Here is an 18,514-nt window from a genome sequence, read left to right on the forward strand (position 1 = left end):
CTACTCATACTGGATAATTTCAGTAGTCATAACTCCTAAGTTGGCCCATATTAAGACATCCAGACAAGGCAACTTGAGAAGTGATCTCAGTTTTTTTTATCTATGTTTACTGAATCATGGTGATCCCCACACACTTTAATCATGTAGTGCAGGGAACATATTCAACAATTGATCTCTAGTTTGTAGCCCCTTCAGTCCAATGTAGGGGAGATGTTGATCTCTGTGGTCGTGATCACTTTCTCTTTGTTGAGTCACTCCCACTGTAATACCCAACAGAGTATCAACCCTGATGGGTTCTCAAGAGAGGTGACGGAATCATTGTCAATGCCACTCTCAACATTTATTCCTGCCGAACAACGAAGTTGACATCCTGCCTGACATGACTGCGATGCAACAAAATTGTGACTTCTCTTTTCTTGGGGCTTGCTGTCAAACACAGGAAATAACTGAAGTTGTTAAAGATTGCAGGTGGGTGTTCCAACTTTGCCTGTAAATGTCTAACCTCATTACCTTTTATGGTGCACTTCATTCTAGAATCTGTGTTGGACAGTTATGCTCCCATCTTCTGACTGTACAATCAGCATGGGAGAATTACAACCTGTCCTTCACCACAAATGGTCTGGAACTATATAATGCTCCTTTCAGTGAGTGGGAACTCATTAGTGGCAGCTGTGTACTGCAGCATGGCACTGCGAACCAATCTAGTCCACAGGAAATTGCTACAGCATTTATCCATGGCCTCCCCATGCCACATTCTTACAGTATTTAACTGTATCGGGTGTGAGGGTAAATACCCAGCTCAGTGTTGGGATAGCACAACAGGCACATATTGTGAAAACAAAAATCCATGTAAGGCAGACAAAACCGTGTGAGTTTTACTTATTAATACATTCATCCACAGACATTACAAATTGTGTTGATGCTATTAACACATAAATGTATACAATACAGACTCAAAGATAAATAAACATTTACAATTTAACACACAAATAAATACATACATTTTTGTGTTACTGTTTTACGTGTTGTACATAACATTTTCTTATTCTATTGAACATGTAAAATGCCTCTTAATTGCAGTAATTAATCATTAGCATAATTGTCAACATAATTTACATATTATTATATGTAATCTTTTAAAGAATAAAAACACTTTTTTTAACAGATAATTTTTAGGGTATTCCTGAAGGAATGTATTTCACTTTTGTCTTTGATCTCTTGTGGAAGTTTATTGTACAGTTTAGTTGCATTATAAAACACACTGTTTTGGGTTTTTGTTTTGTTTTTCCTACTGAGATGTAGGTTGTGGCTGGATACAATTTGTGTAGAGAGCTGTTCATTGGGTACCAAAGAATGTCTTTTTTCATGTGGATCACTGTTTACAAAATGTATTCATATAGGACAGTCAAGATTCGCATAGATTTAAACAACTCAGTGCAGGGAGTTCTTTTTCTACTTTTTGTTGTAGACACACAGCCCTTTTTCTAGCTTAAAAATTGCTTGTTATACAGTGTATTTGTGCCCTAGAAGCAGTTGTTCTGGTGATTGACCTGCTAAACACAGGACTTATTATTCTAAGTGCAAAGTGTGCTGAAGCTATTCTCTTGCCACGGGCAGTAATACATTCAGTCCAATATAGTTGTGTGTAATCATGCATCCCTAGAAGTTTTGTTTTCAGTATACATTCTGTATGCTCATCTTTCACTAATAAAGGACTATTTTTTTTCTTTTTTTCTGTGGAAACCAATGCTGTTGGCTTTGTTTTTTTACATATATGGTTAATTTGTTGTTGTCTACTCATCTGCACATGTGTTTCTTCAGCTTTGTCATTTAGTACTCTTGGTGATGCATCACTGATTGGAATGTTACTGTCATCAGCAAGCAGTACTGTTTCACTGTGCTCAACGCTCTAGGGAAAATCTTGATGTACATCAAGAATAGTATTGGGCCAAGCACACTTACTTGTGGGACTCCAATATTAATGTACTCTAGGTGAGAAAGGAGTTTTGTGATATTAATGGAGTTCGTTGAGAGGCCTGTACCCATTGCACACTGGTTGTCAGTTATGAATGAACTGAATTATTTGCAACCCCCCTTATACCTTGGAGCATCCATCTTATTTAATGGAATTGTGTGGTCCACTGTATCAAAGGCTTTGTTAAAGTGAAGGAAGATGCCTGTTATGTGACCTGCTTTGTCTAGTGCTACCAGAACAATATTTGTAAATTGAGCTATAGCTGACTGTGTGTTTTTACAAGCCCTGAAACCAAATTGCTATTTATACAGAAGATTGTACTTTGTTAGGTATCTCATGAGTCTAATTCTCATTATGTTTTCTATTAATTTTAAAAATGATGACAAAAAGAGATACACCTATAATTTTTTGTATATTCGGGGTCGCCTTTCTTATATAGAGGCAGGATCTTCGCATGTCTTAGTTTCTCTGGGAATAATCCTGTGGTGAATTATTTATTTATGATGTGCACTAAAGGGTCTTTGATATTGTCTATATGGTCCTTCAGCAAGCATACAGGCACTTCATCAGTTACTTGAGTAATCGTGAATAGTTGTTTTTACTGGTCTTTCAAAGTGAGGACTCTTTTGCCTAACTCCCATTGTGGCTTTTGATGGGACCAGTCTACAACATACCATTTAATTTGTCTAGTGTCCTCTATACTGATGGCTTCTGCCTGACATCAGTACATTCTTGCTGCCCTTTTTATTTAAAAAAGGCTCATGATGTACTGCATTCACACATTTTTTGCCACACTGTATAAATGAGGCTTTTCATGTCCCAAAGTAGATGATCAAACCGGATCAGATCAAAGCGGCTCAGTCTTCGCACATGCTGAGTGTCAGTAACAACACTCATTACCAAGCAGTTGCAGTATTTTTATGGCATAATTGACCATCTAAATCCTCTGCATATAAGAATTTCTTATCATGTAGTGATTCTTTGAGTGAACCATAGACCAGTGCTGTTCTCTGTAGCTGTTGTTTTCAAGTCTCCATGACCTTCCTTCTGATCTCCATGTCCCTGGGTGTTCCTCCAGATGCATAGTTGTATCCAGGTTTTGTTTAACTAAGGAGACTGCCAAGAGGGAAACGTTGGAGATGAGGATATCAGTACTAGGTGTATAGGTGACACTTTGTTTTACAATTTTGGAGGCCTGGAACAAGGAATGGCATGCTGAGGCTTGTTTCAATAAACTACAGACAATAAAGTTGTCTACAACCTATGGAAGACCATTTGCCACCCTTTGTTGACTTTCTGTTGGCCACACCTGGCTGAGTCACAGCTACAGCAACAACTGAAAGGACCCATCTCTGTCAGTGGCCCATATCTTGTTAGAGTGCCTCAATTTCACTGCCTTGTGGTGGACACTGGCTGGTATTGGTTAATGATGCCCAAACAGCAGATCTGATCTCACATTTTGTTTGAGAGAGAGAGGTTTGTATACCCTTATTTGAAGTTGTTACTGCTATCTTATCAACAGCTGGGCAGGGGTGGAAGGGATGCCCACCTCCATGTCGCCTGTTGTGTGTTCAGCCACAGATGACCTACAGTTGTCCCCAACCTCTTAACCAGCTTTACAGGCACTTGTCTTTTCCCAAACATTTTGTGTTTTCATAGTTCCCATAGAGTTTAATAATTGTATGCTTTTCGCCTTTTATGTCCATTCAGTTGTTATGAGCATACTGCAAGTGATTTATGGTTACTGAGATAACTGTTGGTCTGATGTGGAATATGGGCATCCCACTAGAGAGAGGCTGCATATGGGTCCATTTCCATCTTCCCCTCTCCCTCTTTCTTTTTTCTTCTGCTGCAAGATAAATATATCTGTATATTATATACTAAGATGGTCACCATCTGTGACCAATGCAGCTCATTAGAATGAAATTGCAATTAAATGAACACCCTTAGCTGCTTACATGCGTTGACATACATCAACGGGGACAGATGAAAATGTGGGTTTCACGGGAGGCGTGCCAGAGATAAATCCCTGCAGTCACGCTATCCTCTGTGTCCTCGGTGGCTCAGATGGATAGAGCGTCTGCCATGTAAGCAGGAGATCCCAGGTTCGAGTCCCGGTCAGAGCACACATTTTCAACACCTGTAAGCAGCTAAGGGTGTTCATTTCATTGTAATTTATAAATATATCTACTTTAATAATTGTACTTTTCCCACCACTTTAAAACTGCTGAAAAGTTGCAGTTTGGTCTCTTTAGACCTGCAAATCCAAAATCCGGGGTCCCCTATTTATCATACTGCCTGAATCTGATTCTACTTTTTTCATTCAATGATAGACTGTTTTTATTTTCATTTGTTTATGTATTTATGGATTTATTTTCAATGTAACAGAGTTTGAGAGCTGGGTTCAATAGTGGTGCAAGTGGATTAGTTTCCCTGAAGACTATGTTGAGTAGCAAATTTATGTAGAGGATGGTCATTCTGTCTGCTTGTATGATTTGAATAATCATTGTCGTTTAATGAGGAAATTACAACCACTATTACTTTACTTCTAAAGGAGACCACATACATTGAAGAGTTGTTTTGTGAGATGGTAAGGCATATGTTCCATGCAATCAGGTATACATTTATCCTTATAAAAACAGTTGAACAAATGGTTATTCTAAAAACATACATAAAGTGGTCAAATTTTCATTCAGTGTACCTAATTTGCTATGCAATGTGACCAGTCCCACTGTTATTTCATTTCCAATGTAAAACAAAGTTAAAACATGTGGCAAAATTATAGACTGCATTTCTTATTAGGCTTGAAAATAATGACCGATGTTTTTGACTATAATATGTGTGTCATTATAGCTGAAAAATTGTATAGTTTTCATACAGATGTATTTAAACATAATTTACTTTCTGTGCCCTCAGCTTTCTCTTGCAAGCAGTGAAGTTCCAACCAAAGTCAGTGCTGCTGTGAAAGAAGCAGAGGGGGCATCTAGAGAGATCGGTGAACTTACATCAGAATACAAAAGTTGGAAAAAAACTGTTTCAGTTCAGTTATCAAAAAGTGAACCAGTAAATAAGGAGTTGAAGGAATATATCGAAAAAATTGATTACCTGGAGAGGTGCAAAGCATATCTAATATGTGTAAGAGAGATAGAAAATATTAGGTAACCAATATGTTTGGTATATATGTATATATTGTTATCAAAACTAGTCATGTACTGATTTTTTAAGATTAATAACATTAAAGATCATATGCATGGAAATTTCTTCTCTGGAAAATCCAGTATGGAACATAACAGTATTATGAAAAGGAAAGTTGCCACTCACCATATAGTAGAGATGTTGAGTCACAGGTAGGCACAACAAAAAGACTGTCATGAATACGCTTTCGGCCAATGAGGCTTTTATCAAAAATAGACAACATGTACACATGCGCATGCTCTCTCTCTCTCTCTCTCTCTCTCTCTCTCTCTCTCTCTCTCTCTCACACACACACACACACACACACACACACACACACACAAATGCAACTCACGTACACATGACTGCAGTCTCTGGCAGCTAAAGCCAGTGTGTGGCTTCAGCTGGCAGAGACTGCAGTCATATGTGTGTGTGAGAGTTGCATTTGCATGACTGCGTGTCTGTATGTGTCGTCTATTTTAGACAAAGGCTTCATTGGCTGAAAGATTATTTGCGACAATGTGTTTGTTGTGCCTATCTGCGAATGATCATCTCTGCTATACGATGAATAGCGCTTTCCTTTTCATAATATTGTTGAATTTTCTACTCTGTTTTGCCACCAATAACATTTCATAGAATAAAATGTGGGTGATGCGTGACAGTGAGGAAACTTTCTCAGGTTAATAGTTTGATCAAGTCATTATGTAGCCATAATTTTTTCCACAGAATCCTAAGCTGCCTTCACCATTATCATCATATAATAACTATTGTGTACATCTGTCATGACTGTCAGATCCATCATTCACCTCTTTTTTTTCTTCATCTAGTTTTCTTTCTGGTGGCCTTTGGTCATCATTGCCACCTCAGAGACATGTTTTTGAGTGGGTGTCATATTTCGTTGAGGAGTCTATTTCCATATTTTCTTTGCCCCCCCCCCCCCCCCCCACTTTCATCTAGCCCCTCTAGATGGTAGATGGGTTGCTTTGTTTCTGTTGCATCAGTTGCTATATCGTGGCTCCCAGAAGTTCACGTCTTTGCTCCAAGTAAAAACCATATTACGTCTTTCACCACGAGTGTATAGATATCTTTCTCTGATTATTAGATCACTTGGCACTGAGTACAGCTGCATGTACAAGCATATGTAGAGGAACCAAGGAAATGTCCCATTTATTGCTAATATGTATTCCACCCAAAAGTGTATTGTTAACAGATTTGAATCTAATAGCAATATTGGTGGTATTATCCCAGGTTACACATAGATCTTGAAACAGATTGTAAAAACATGGACACTATGCACCAATGGAAACTTGTTGGCATAATCATAACATCAATGGAAACTTGTGGGAATCGTCCAGAAAATTAAGTGCAAATGCACGATAAAGAGAAAAATGCAGGATTTTGGGAAGGGAGGGGAAGAGGAAAGGGACAGAGAAAATCCTCACAATAATAATAACAGTTGTGTTTGTTGCTTATGTAAATACATGTCTTCGACCATTATTCTTGATAAGTATTTGTATTTTTAAAACACTGAGTGAGGTGGCACTGTGATTAAGTCATGGAATTTGCATTCAGAATGAAATATCTATCCAGCCTTCCATGTTTAGATTTTTCATGGCTTCCCTATGTTATTTAAGCACTAATGCTGTGATGATTCCTTTGGAAAGGACATAGTGAATTTTCTTCCTCACCCTATTCGTATCCTTATTTGTGTGGCATTTCACATGATGCCGTCATCAATGGGACAAATATTCCTTCTTTTTGTGTTTTTGAAACACTCCTCATGGCAGGGGACCATTGCTATATGCAAAATAGTAACTTTTGCATGGGACACACACAAAATGGCAGCTTCTCCATAGTGTTACCAAAGTTCATCATCATATCTTACCTCTTTTATCTATACTCTTCTGTCCTGCAGTGCATGCTATCTTTCCAGGGTAACACCGTTCACATTCACTATTTAGAATACATATGTGCTGGAACACTGTGTGCTGTACTGCTAAAGTTGCTACTTTTTTGACAGTAGAGTTTACTTTTATCTTTGGGAGTCAATTTGTTTCACCTATAGCTGGCTCATTAAATGTAAGGAATGCACAATTCCTTTTTTTTTTTTTTTATGCCCATGGCCTGTCTTGCACATTCATTCATCCATTATGTGGAACATTCTGGTACATTGTAGGATTGGCTAGTGAGTTATTATTTTACTTTGTTTTTGAATGTTTTGGAATTTTATGTTCCCTATCTGAGGGCCACTTGTATAGACTTTTGCATCAGAATATTTAACTCCATTGTGAATTGCAGAGAAGATGGCATAGTCTACATGACAATTATTTTTACTTCTAGTACCAGTATTGTAGTCATGGATTTTGGAGTTTGTACTAAATTCACTTTAGTTATTAACCATAAAAACCATCAGGAAGTACTGGTATGTGTATCGGCCTGTAAATTTAAGAACACTTAGATTCCCAAAGAAGCTTCCAGAAGTTTGGTGATCAGCTTCACACAATATTTTTATTGCAGGCTTTTGCAGAACATATACTTTTTTCACCTTAGCTACATTGACATGGCAGACCGTGACATAGGGCAATATTTAGTGAAGGTATTTTCACAATCCTCTCTACAAGTCAACACAGTGAGAGCAATTTCTAAGTGCAAAGCAGGCAAAATAGAACTTTTTGATTAACTTATCCACAGTTTTGTGCCTTCCCAGTTATGCTTAGGAACTTCATACATGGAATATCATCAAGTGTGTGCACACTGATCTCTACTTCTGGTTCCTGTAAGTCACTTTGATTTGTTTAGAAATGCATAATATGAGTATTTTAAGATTTAGGATTAAGCTGTTGGCTGTGAACCAGTTGTAATCCTGTTCCATGTTTCTCTTGGCCGTGTCTGGAATGGATATATTTGGGCCCTTATCAGTTTACTTATTATGGTTATGTTGGCTGTGTCTGGAATGGATGTGTTTGGGCCCTTTGTCAGTTTACTTGTTATCAGCAAGAAGAATCCTCAGATGTCCCAAGTAAATCTTTTATGTGGGCCATGAAAACAAGTGAGCCAAGCACTGAACCTTGTGGCACACCATATTTAATGTTTTACCCTTTAAATCTAGTCTTATTCCCATCATATCATTTGCTAATGTGACCCTCTGTTTTGTATTGGCAAGACACTATTCATGCAAGGGAAAGCAACTAATGCTGTACCAGTTTATTTTCCCTTGCAGAATTTTGTTTTACACAAGATGATTTGTTGACAAGATCACTGTAAATGCCTGCACAATTTTTATTGCTTAGTTCTACATATGAAATCATACATTGCTTTCTCAGTAGAGAAGCCTTTATGGAATCCAAAATAATCTCTTAAAACTACCCTCTTAGAAAATTTTGAGAACAATGGAAAGAGGGAGCTGGGTCAGTAATTAGAAGTCACTTGCTTATAACTACCATTATAAATAGGTGTTGCTATTACCTACATTGGTCTTTCAGGAAATAAACCTTGACTCATTCACTAGTTACAAGGGTATTTCAAAGCTCAATATTTTAGTTTTTGTGATTGAGATTCCATCATAGCCAGGAGAATTACTGCTTTTAGTGACCTAATGATTTTTGTGATGTCTCTACCAGACTATTTGGCAAAATTTATATCTAGTTGTGGAGTATGCATTTCTAGTCTTAAGTTAGTTTGACAGAACTGCTTTTAGTGAACCATGTTTTCAGCTACTGTTAGGAAGGATTTATTGAATTTACTAGCCAAGCATTTGAATTTCATATCATTTGTCTTACTGCTACCATTGTCGGGAAATTGAATATCATACGTACATACGTACTAGAGTTGTAATTTTTCCCAAGGGCATGCAGCTTTACTGTATGGTTAAATGATGATGGTGTCCTCTTGGGTAAAATATTCCGGAGGTAAAATAGTCCCCCGTTCGGATCTCCGGGCGGGGACTACTCAAGAGAATGTCGTTATCAGGAGAATGAAAACTGGCCTTCTACAGATCGGAGCGTGGAATGTCAGATCCCTTAATTGGGCAGGTAGGTTAGAAAATTTAAAAAGGGAAATGGATAGGTTAAAGTTAGATATAGTGAGAATTAGTGAAGTTCGGTGGAAGGAGGAACAAGACTTCTGGTCAGGTGAATACAGGGTTATAAATAAAAAATCAATTAAGGGTGACACAGAAGTTGGTTTGATAATGAATAAAAAAATAGGAGCGTGGATAAGCTACTACGAACAGCATAGTGAACACATTATTGTAACCAAGACAGACATGAAGCCCATGCCTACCACAGTAGTACAAGTTTATATGCCAACTAGCTCCGCAGATGATGAAGAGAATGAAGAAATGTATGATGCGATAAAAGAAATTATTCAGATAGTTAAGGGAGACAAAATTTTGATAGTCGTGGGGGACTGGAATTTGATAGTAGGAAAAGGAAGAGAAGGATAAGTAGTAGGTGAATATGGACCAGGGGTAAGGAATGAAAGAGGAAGCTGCATGGTAGAATTTTGCACAGAGCACAACCTAACCATAGCTAACACTTGGTTTAAGAATCATGAAAGGATGTTGTATACATGGAAGAGGTCTGGAGACACTGGAAGTTTTCAGATAGATTACATAATAGTAAGACAGAGATTTAGGAATCAGGTTTTAAATTGTAAGACATTTCCAGGGGCAGATGTGGACTCTGACCACAATTTATTGATTATGAACTGTAGATTAAAACTGAAGATACTGTAAAAAGGTAGTAATTTAAGGAGATAGCTTAACTCCGGCCAAACTGGCATTGGAAGGCCCAGTGGTACTGACCAGCCACTGTGTCATCCTCAGCCCACAGGCATCACTGGATGCAGATATGGAGGGGCATGTGGTCAGCACACTGCTCTCCCGGCGGTATGTCAGTTTATGAGACTGGAGCCGCTACTTCTCAGTCAGGTAGCTCCTTAGTTTGCCTCACAAGGGCTGAGTGCACCCTGCTTCCCAATAGCACTTGGCAGACCGGATGGTCACCCGTCAAAGTGATAGCCCAGCCCGATGGCACTTAATTTCAGTGATATGACAGGAACTGGTGTTACCACTGTGGCAAGGCCGGTGACAATTTAAGGAGATGGGATCTGAATAAATTGAAAGAACCAGAGGTTGTAGAGAGTTTCAGAGAGAGCATTAGGTAACGAATTACAACAACAGGGGAAAGAAATACAGTAGAAGAAGAATGGGTAGCTTTGAAAAATGAAATAGTAGGTAAAAAGATGAGAGCTAGTAGAAATCCTTGGATAACAGAAGAGAAATTAAATTTACTTAATGAGAGGAGAAAATATAAAAATGCAGTAAATGAAGCAGGTGAGAAGTGATACAAACATCTCAAAACTGAGATTGACAGGAAGTGCAAAATGGCTAATCAGGGATGGCTAGAGGACAAATGCAAGGATGTAGAGGCATATATCACTAGGAGTAAGATAGGTACTACCTGTAGGAAACTTGAAGAGATCTTTGGAGAAAAGAGAACCACTTGTATGAATATCAAGAGCTCAGATGAAAAACCAGTCCCGAGCAAAGAAGGGAAAGCAGAAAGGTGGTAGGAGTATATAGAGGATCTATACAAGGGCAATGTACCTGAGGGCAATATCATGGAAATTGAAGAGGATGTAGATGAAAATGAAATGGCAGATATGATACTGCATGAAGAATTTGACAGAGCACTGAAAGTCGAAACAAGTCCCAGGGAGAAGACAACATTCCGCTAGAACTACTGATAGCCTTGGGAGAGCCAGCCATAACAAAACTCTACCATCTGGTGATCAAGATGTATGAGACAGGCAAAATACCATCAGACTCCAAGAAAAATATAATAATTCCAATCCCAAAGAAAGCAGGTGTTGACAGGTCTGAAAATTACCGAACTAACTGTTTAATAAGTCACAGCTGCAAAATATTAACATGACTTCTTTACAGATGAATGAAACAACTGGTAGATGCTGACCTTGGGGAAGATCAGTTTGGATTCTGTAGAAATGTTGGTACATGTGAGGCAATAGTGATCCTACGGCTTATCTTTTAAGGAAAGGCAAACCTACATTTCTAGCATTTGTAGATTTAGAGAAAACTTTTGACAATGTTGACTGGAATACTCTCTTTCAAATTCTGAAGGTGGGAGCAGTAAAATATAGGGAGTGAAAGGCTATTTACAATTTGTACAGAAACCAGATGGCAGTTGTGAGAGTCGAGGGGCATGAAAGGGAAGCAGTGGTTGGGAAGGGAGTGAAACAGGGTTGTAGCCTATCTCCAATGTTATTCAATCTGTATATTGAGCAAGCAGTAAAGGAAACAAAAGAAAGATTTGGAGTAGGAATAAAAATCCACGGAGAAGAAATAAAAACTTTGAGTTTCGCCGATGACATTGTAATTCTATCAAAGACAGCAAAGGGCTTGGAAGAGCAGTGAATGGAATGGACAGTGTCTTGAAAGCAGGATGTAAGATGAACATCAACAAAATTAAAATGAGGATAATGGAATGTAGTTGAATTAAATCAGAATCTCAGACGATCCTGAGGGAATTAGATTAAGAAATGAGACACTTAGAGTAGTGGATAAGTTTTGCTATTTGGGGAACAAAATAACTGATGATGGTCGAAGAAGAGAGGATGTAAAATGTAGACTGGCTATGGCAAGGAAGGCATTTCTGAAAAAGAGAAATTTAACATCGAGTATAGATTTAATTGTCACGAAGACTGTTGTGATGGTATTTGTACAGGAGTGAAACATGGATGACAAATGTTTTAGACAAGAAGAGAATAGAAGCTTTTGAAATGTGGTGCTACAGAAGAATGCTGAAGATTAGACGGGTAGATCACATAACTAATGAGGAGGTACTGAGCAGAATTGGGGATAAGAGGAATTTGTGGCACAACTTGACTAGAAGAAGGGATTGGTTGGTAGGACACATTCTGAGGCATCAAGGGATCACCAATTTTGTAATGGAGGGAAGCGCGCAGGGTAAAAATCGTCGAGTGAGACCAAGAGATGCATACACTAAGTAGATACAGAAGGAAGTAGGCTGCAGTAGTTACACAGAAGTGAAGAAGCTCGTACAGGATAGAGTAGCATGGAGAGCTGCAACAAACCAGTCTCTGGACTGAAAACCACAACAACCACATCATACTTATGTAGGTTTACATGTGACTTGATGTTCATACTTCTGAAATTCAGAATGGTTTATGGGCTTTGTGTGACAGACATCAGAAGTCTTATGGACAAGTTCTTTGTATGCACAATGGCCGAAGATTGTTGTTTTGGTATAGTTGTCATTTACATATATGTTTATTGACTTGATGTGCTTGATAATCAGAGAATGTGTGGTTACAGTTGTACTGGGTGATCAAAAAGTCAGTATAAATTTGAAAACTTAATAAACCACGGAATAATGTAGATAGAGAGGTAAGAATTGACACACGTACTTGGAATGACGTGGGGTTTACCTCAGTCCGTGCGATTATTGGCTTTGGGGTTACCTGAAGTCGCAAGTGTATCGTGATCGACCGACATCTCTAGGGATGCCAAAAGACAACATCCGACGCCAATGCCTCACCATAACTCCGGACATGCTTTACAATGCTTTTCACAACATTATTGCTCGACTATAGCAATTGTTGAGGAATGATGGTGGACATATTGAGCATTTCCTGTAAAGAACATCATCTTTGCCTTTTCTTACTTTGTTATGCTAATTATTCCTCTTCTGATCAGATGAAGTGCCATCTGTCTGACATTTTTTGAACTTTTGTATTTTTTTGGTTCTAATAAAACCCCATGTCATTCCAAGCATGTATGTCAATTTGTACCTCTCTATCTACATTATTCCATGATTTATTCAGTTTTCAAATTTGTACTGACTTTTTGATCACCCAGTATTTTGCATGGTGTTATTTTGCATCAGATGAGTATGCTCTTCATTATAGAATACTCATAGACTCTTAAAAATGTTTCATACTGTGAGCATGATAAAATTTAGCAGGAATTATGCATGATTTAGCTATCTGAATATTTTGGGAGTGTAGGGTATTATTTCTATTGTTCTTTATATTGTATTACATTGTTTAATTACCATTTTACCTGCTTTAACCTTTTTTATGTAAATAATAATTGGCTTTTGAATTTGGTGTAGTCCCATAGAAATAAAAATGGTGAGTGATCTTTTTGAGACTCATTTTACTTGCTACTATTATATGTTATGTTCTTACAGTAAAGCTCTGTTTCTAACATTATCCACATTTTATGCAAGTAACGGCACTAACAGAAAATCACTTTCTGCAATAAATTATATGTTAACTTTTAAGTTATATACATTAATAAAGTACACCGTTATCATGATGAGATAGTTTGTATAAAAGATTAAAGTTCCACATTGACACCAACATTGTTAATGAACTTATACAAATATTTGAGAATAGTGTCACTGATTGTGCCATGTTTCATCCACAGTAAATGTCAAGACATGTTATTCTGTCAAATCTTGAAAAGGATGATATTTGAGGTCTGTCCAACAATTGGATCATTTTCTTCCTGAGCAATCATAAGAAAACAGTGAGCGTCAGCCACACTAATGTCAACCTTCATACTATTTCTGAACACTTATCAGAGTATAATCTATTTAAATATGGTGTATCTGAAGGATAAGTAATGGGATCAGATCTATTGAAAGGGGAAAGTAAGGAAGAATTACAACAATCAGTAAACAACATCACAAAATTATTTAGTAACGGGGCACAGAATAATCAACTTTTAATAATTAATTTTTTTACTGTCATACAAAAATTTCACAATGCTCTGAGTAAGAATATGTACATCCTATTTTTCTTTATGAATGATGAACCAGTTGGTAACAGTACAGAAGCCAAATTCTTGGAATTATGGCTGCAAATCAATGTAAAGTGGAATAAGCATATAGAATATCATAATGCAAAACTGAACAAGACATTCTACCTTCTTCGCTCACTAAAATCCTGCTGTAGAGAGAAAACAGCAAAGAATGCACATCATGCCTACTTTCATTCACATCTTAAATATAGGATCACATTTTGAGGAAACTCTAAAACAGCTGCCAGCACATTCCAACTGTAAAAGAAGAGCCATTATAATTATTTTTTATGTGAACCTTGAGACGCATGTAAAGCTCCATTTGAGATCTGTGGCATTCCTACTTTACTGTGTATCTACAGTATGTAAACCCTTATATTCTTTAAAATAAATGTAATATGTAAGGACATTATATTGTTTAATATTCATAATCATTTTACAGGACAAAACAAAAACTTACATGTAGTCCTGGCATCATATCCATGTGCTAAAGTGGCAACATGGGGGTTAAACTTTATAATAAACTTTTTAAAAGCATGAAAACAAATACTGAGGTCAAAATTCTTAGAAAATTTTTATTTTCATATTTACAGCATCACTGCTTTTACTCCATTGAACAATATTTGAATATATGAAGTCCATTAGGTAAATATTTAAAAGTATGAAGTGTATTGCGTGTAATTTCATACACATTTGTGCAGAAATCACTTTCAACTATGCACATACAAACTGATTTGTCCAGTGTCTTATGCATAATAAGCTGCTTTTGTAGACAAGGAGCTTGGTTAAAATACAATACAATACAATGCTCAGACTTATGCTGGTAATATTCATCATGCCAGAAATGCAGTCCAATTTAGAAATTTGAATCATATGGTAGTTTACCCTTTTTAATCTTGTGGCAAGGTAGTATGATATTTGAACATTGTGTGAGCATCTCATAGACCCGCCTTATGGATGTGATGTTATTTTACTCATTTGTAGAATTTTCAATGCATTGGTTATATGTAGTTATCTAAAGTTACTTGCTGTACCAGGATATGAATTCAGATACCTGCTTTTGAGGCAATACACTAACAACTGCACATGTCATAGTCCACCTCAAATCTTTAACTCCCCACAGGCTTAATAACATTATTTTACAACATAACAAAGGCTTTTCAATGACACTACAGGACCAGCAATATTGGGAGAATCATTATATTGGGTGCTGTGGATTCTCAGTATCCCCATCACTATACAGAGATTACATTATTTTTTTCTGCCCTTACGAAGTGTATGCAGTGCTGATTAATTGTGCAAGTGTGATGGACCAGGGAGTTAAACACGCAATTTACTGCTGCAAAGTGTAGAGTATGATTTCTTTTGTGATCTGTGTCAAGTAGAAATTTGTGGATAAATACACACATAAAAAAAGAAGTTTTGCATCACCCCGGTTCCGAGAACTCTTGAAGACAGATGTTGACTGTGGATATTGTATCACAGACACAGTCCCGTTGACTGTTCAGAGATGTCACTAAACCTGCCCAAAGATGTAAACAACCATGAATGAGCAGTGCCTGTTAGACAAAGGGGGACTGGCAGCTGATCAGTTCCAGTCATTCCACCGGGAAGGAGGTTCACAGCTCATGTTGTCTGTATTTCAACCATGCCTAGATGGTAAATACCACAGTTCGATTGCGTCCGCATTGTTACTTTGTGTCAGGAAGGGCTCTCGACAAGGGAAGTGTCCAGGCATCTCAGAATGAACCAAAGCGATGTTGTTCAGACATGTAGGAGATACAGAGAGAGACAGGAACTGTCGATGACATGCCTTGCTCAGGGTGCTCAAGGGCTATTACTGCAGTAGATGACCGCTACCTATGGATTATGGCTCGGAGGAACCCTGACAGCAACACCACTATGTTGAATAATGCTTTTCATGCAGCCACAGGATGTCATGTTACGACTCAAACTGTGCATAGGCTGCATGATGCACAACTTCACCCCCGACATCCATGGAAAGGTCGTCTTTGCAACCATGACACCATGCAGTGTGGTACAGATGGGCCCAGCAACATGCTGAATGGACTGCTCAGGATTGGTATCAAGTTCTCTTCACTGATGAGTGTCGCATATGCCTTCAACCAGACAATCGTCGGAGACGTGTTTGGAGACAACACGGTCAGGTTGAATGCCTTAGACACAGTGTCCAGTGAGTGCAGCAAGGTGGAGAGTCCCTGCTGTTTTGGGGTGGCATTATGTGGGGCCGACGTACACCACTGGTGATCATGGAAGACTCCGTAACGACTGTACAACACGTGAATGCCATCCTCCAACTGGTAGTGCAGCCATATTGGCAGCATATTGGCGAGGCATTCATCTTCATGGACAACAATTTGCGCTCCCCATCATGCACATCTTGTGAATGACTTCCTTCTGGATAACGGCATCGCTCAACTAGAATGGTCAGCATGTTCTCCAGGCATGAACCCTTTCGTACATGCCTGGGATGGATTGAAAAGGGCAGTTTATGGATGATCTGACCCACCAACCACTCTGAGGGATCTATGCCGAATCGCCGTTGAGGAGTGGGACAATCTGGACCAACAGTGCCTTGATGAACTTGTGGATAGGATGCCACGATGAATACAGGCATGCATCATTGCAAGAAGACGTGCTACTGGATATTAAGAGGTACTGGTGTGTACAGCAATCTGGATCACCATCTCTGAAGGTCTCGCTGTATGGTCATACAACATGCAATGTGTGGTTTTCATTAGCAATAAAAAGGGCGGAAATGATGTTTATGTTGATCTCTATTCCAATTTTCTGTGCAGGTTCTGGAACTCTCAGAATCAAGGTGATGCAAAACTTTTTTTGAAGTGTGTATGTTTCTTGTAGTTTTTAGGTCTTATGTGTGTTGGAAGTTTGATATTGTCTCTAAGAAAATTTTCAAGATTTGGTTTCTTGGCAGAGGCATCATAGTACTGAATAATTATGTACAACTGAGGATATTTGTTGGAGCTGGATTGTCATCACCATGGATCTGTCATTATCAGTGTTGAAACAACATAGAGGGAATGTTGTACACAAAAATATATCACTATGTGTGATATGAACAATGTTAGGATAAGAGAATGCCCCATTTATTTCATAATGACTTTACAAATAAGGGAAAATTGTTATTATGTGTGAGTGACGTGTTTTCTTTCTTCATGAGGTGCCCAGTTCAGTTTATGTTACCCTCAGAAATTTCAATAAAGAGCTTATAGATGTGTTAGTAGTGTCATGTTGAGGACAATATTATGGAAATGGAAGAGGATGTAGATGAAGACGAAATGGGAGATAAGATACTGCGTGAAGAGTTTGACAGAGCACTGAAAGACCTGAGTCGAAACAAGGCCCCTGGAGTAGACAACATTCCATTAGAACTACTGATGGCCTCGGGAGAGCCAGTCATGACAAAACTCTACCATCTGGTGAGCACGATATGTGAGACAGGCGAAATACCCTCAGACTTCAAGAAGAATATAATAATTCCAATCCCAAAGAAAGCAGGTGTTGACAGATGTGAAAATTACCGAACTATTAGTTTAATAAGTCACAGCTGCAAAATACTAACGTGAATTCTTTACAGACGAATGGAAAAACTGGTAGAAGCTGACCTCGGGGAAGATCAGTTTGGATTCCGTAGAAATGTTGGAACACGTGAGGCAATACTGACCTTACGACTTATCTTAGAAGAAAGATTAAGAAAAGGCAAACCTACGTTTCTAGCATTTGTAGACTTAGAGAAAGCTTTTGACAATGTTGACTGGAATACTCTCTTTCAAATTCTGAAGGTGGCAGGGGTAAAATACAGGGAGCGAAAGGCTATTTACAATTTGTACAGAAACCAGATGGCAGTTATAAGAGTCGAGGGGCATGAAAGGGAAGCAGTGGTTGGGAAAGGAGTGAGACAGGGTTGTAGCCTCTCCCCGATGTTATTCAATCTGTATATTGAGCAAGCAGTAAAGGAAACAAAAGAAAAATTCGGAGTAGGTATTAAAATTCATGGAGAAGAAATAAAAACTTTGAGGTTCGCCGATGACATTGTAATTCTGTCAGAGACAGCAAAGAACTTGGAAGAGCAGTTGAACGGAATGGACAGTGTCTTGAAAGGAGGATATAAGATGAACATCAACAAAAGCAAAACGAGGATAATGGAATGTAGTCAAATTAAGTCGGGTGATGCTGAGGGAATTAGATTAGGAAATGAGACACTTAAAGTAGTAAAGGAGTTTTGCTATTTAGGGAGTAAAATAACTGATGATGGTCGAAGTAGAGAGGATATAAAATGTAGACTGGCAATGGCAAGGAAAGCGTTTCTGAAGAAGAGGAATTTGTTAAAATCGAGTATAGATTTAAGTGTCAGGAAGTCGTTTCTGAAAGTATTTGTATGGAGTGTAGCCATGTATGGAAGTGAAACAGGGACGATAACTAGTTTGGACAAGAAGAGAATAGAAGCTTTCGAAATGTGGTGCTACAGAAGAATG

The 18,514-nt window shown here is 38.2% G+C and overlaps 1 protein-coding gene across 1 annotated transcript in view; it reads left to right on the top strand.

Moving 5' to 3' along the window:
• Positions 1–18,514, top strand: part of LOC124595227 (RAD50-interacting protein 1) — a 120,634-nt gene that overhangs the window by 34,208 nt on the left and 67,912 nt on the right. The window contains exon 2 of the mRNA XM_047133882.1: positions 4,892–5,133. Coding sequence (XP_046989838.1) covers positions 4,892–5,133 — 242 coding nt within the window. The remainder of the gene's footprint in view (positions 1–4,891; positions 5,134–18,514) is intronic.

The sequence above is a fragment of the Schistocerca americana genome, chromosome 2, assembly GCF_021461395.2.
Source record: "Schistocerca americana isolate TAMUIC-IGC-003095 chromosome 2, iqSchAmer2.1, whole genome shotgun sequence".
Classification (NCBI taxonomy): Eukaryota; Metazoa; Arthropoda; class Insecta; order Orthoptera; family Acrididae; genus Schistocerca; species Schistocerca americana.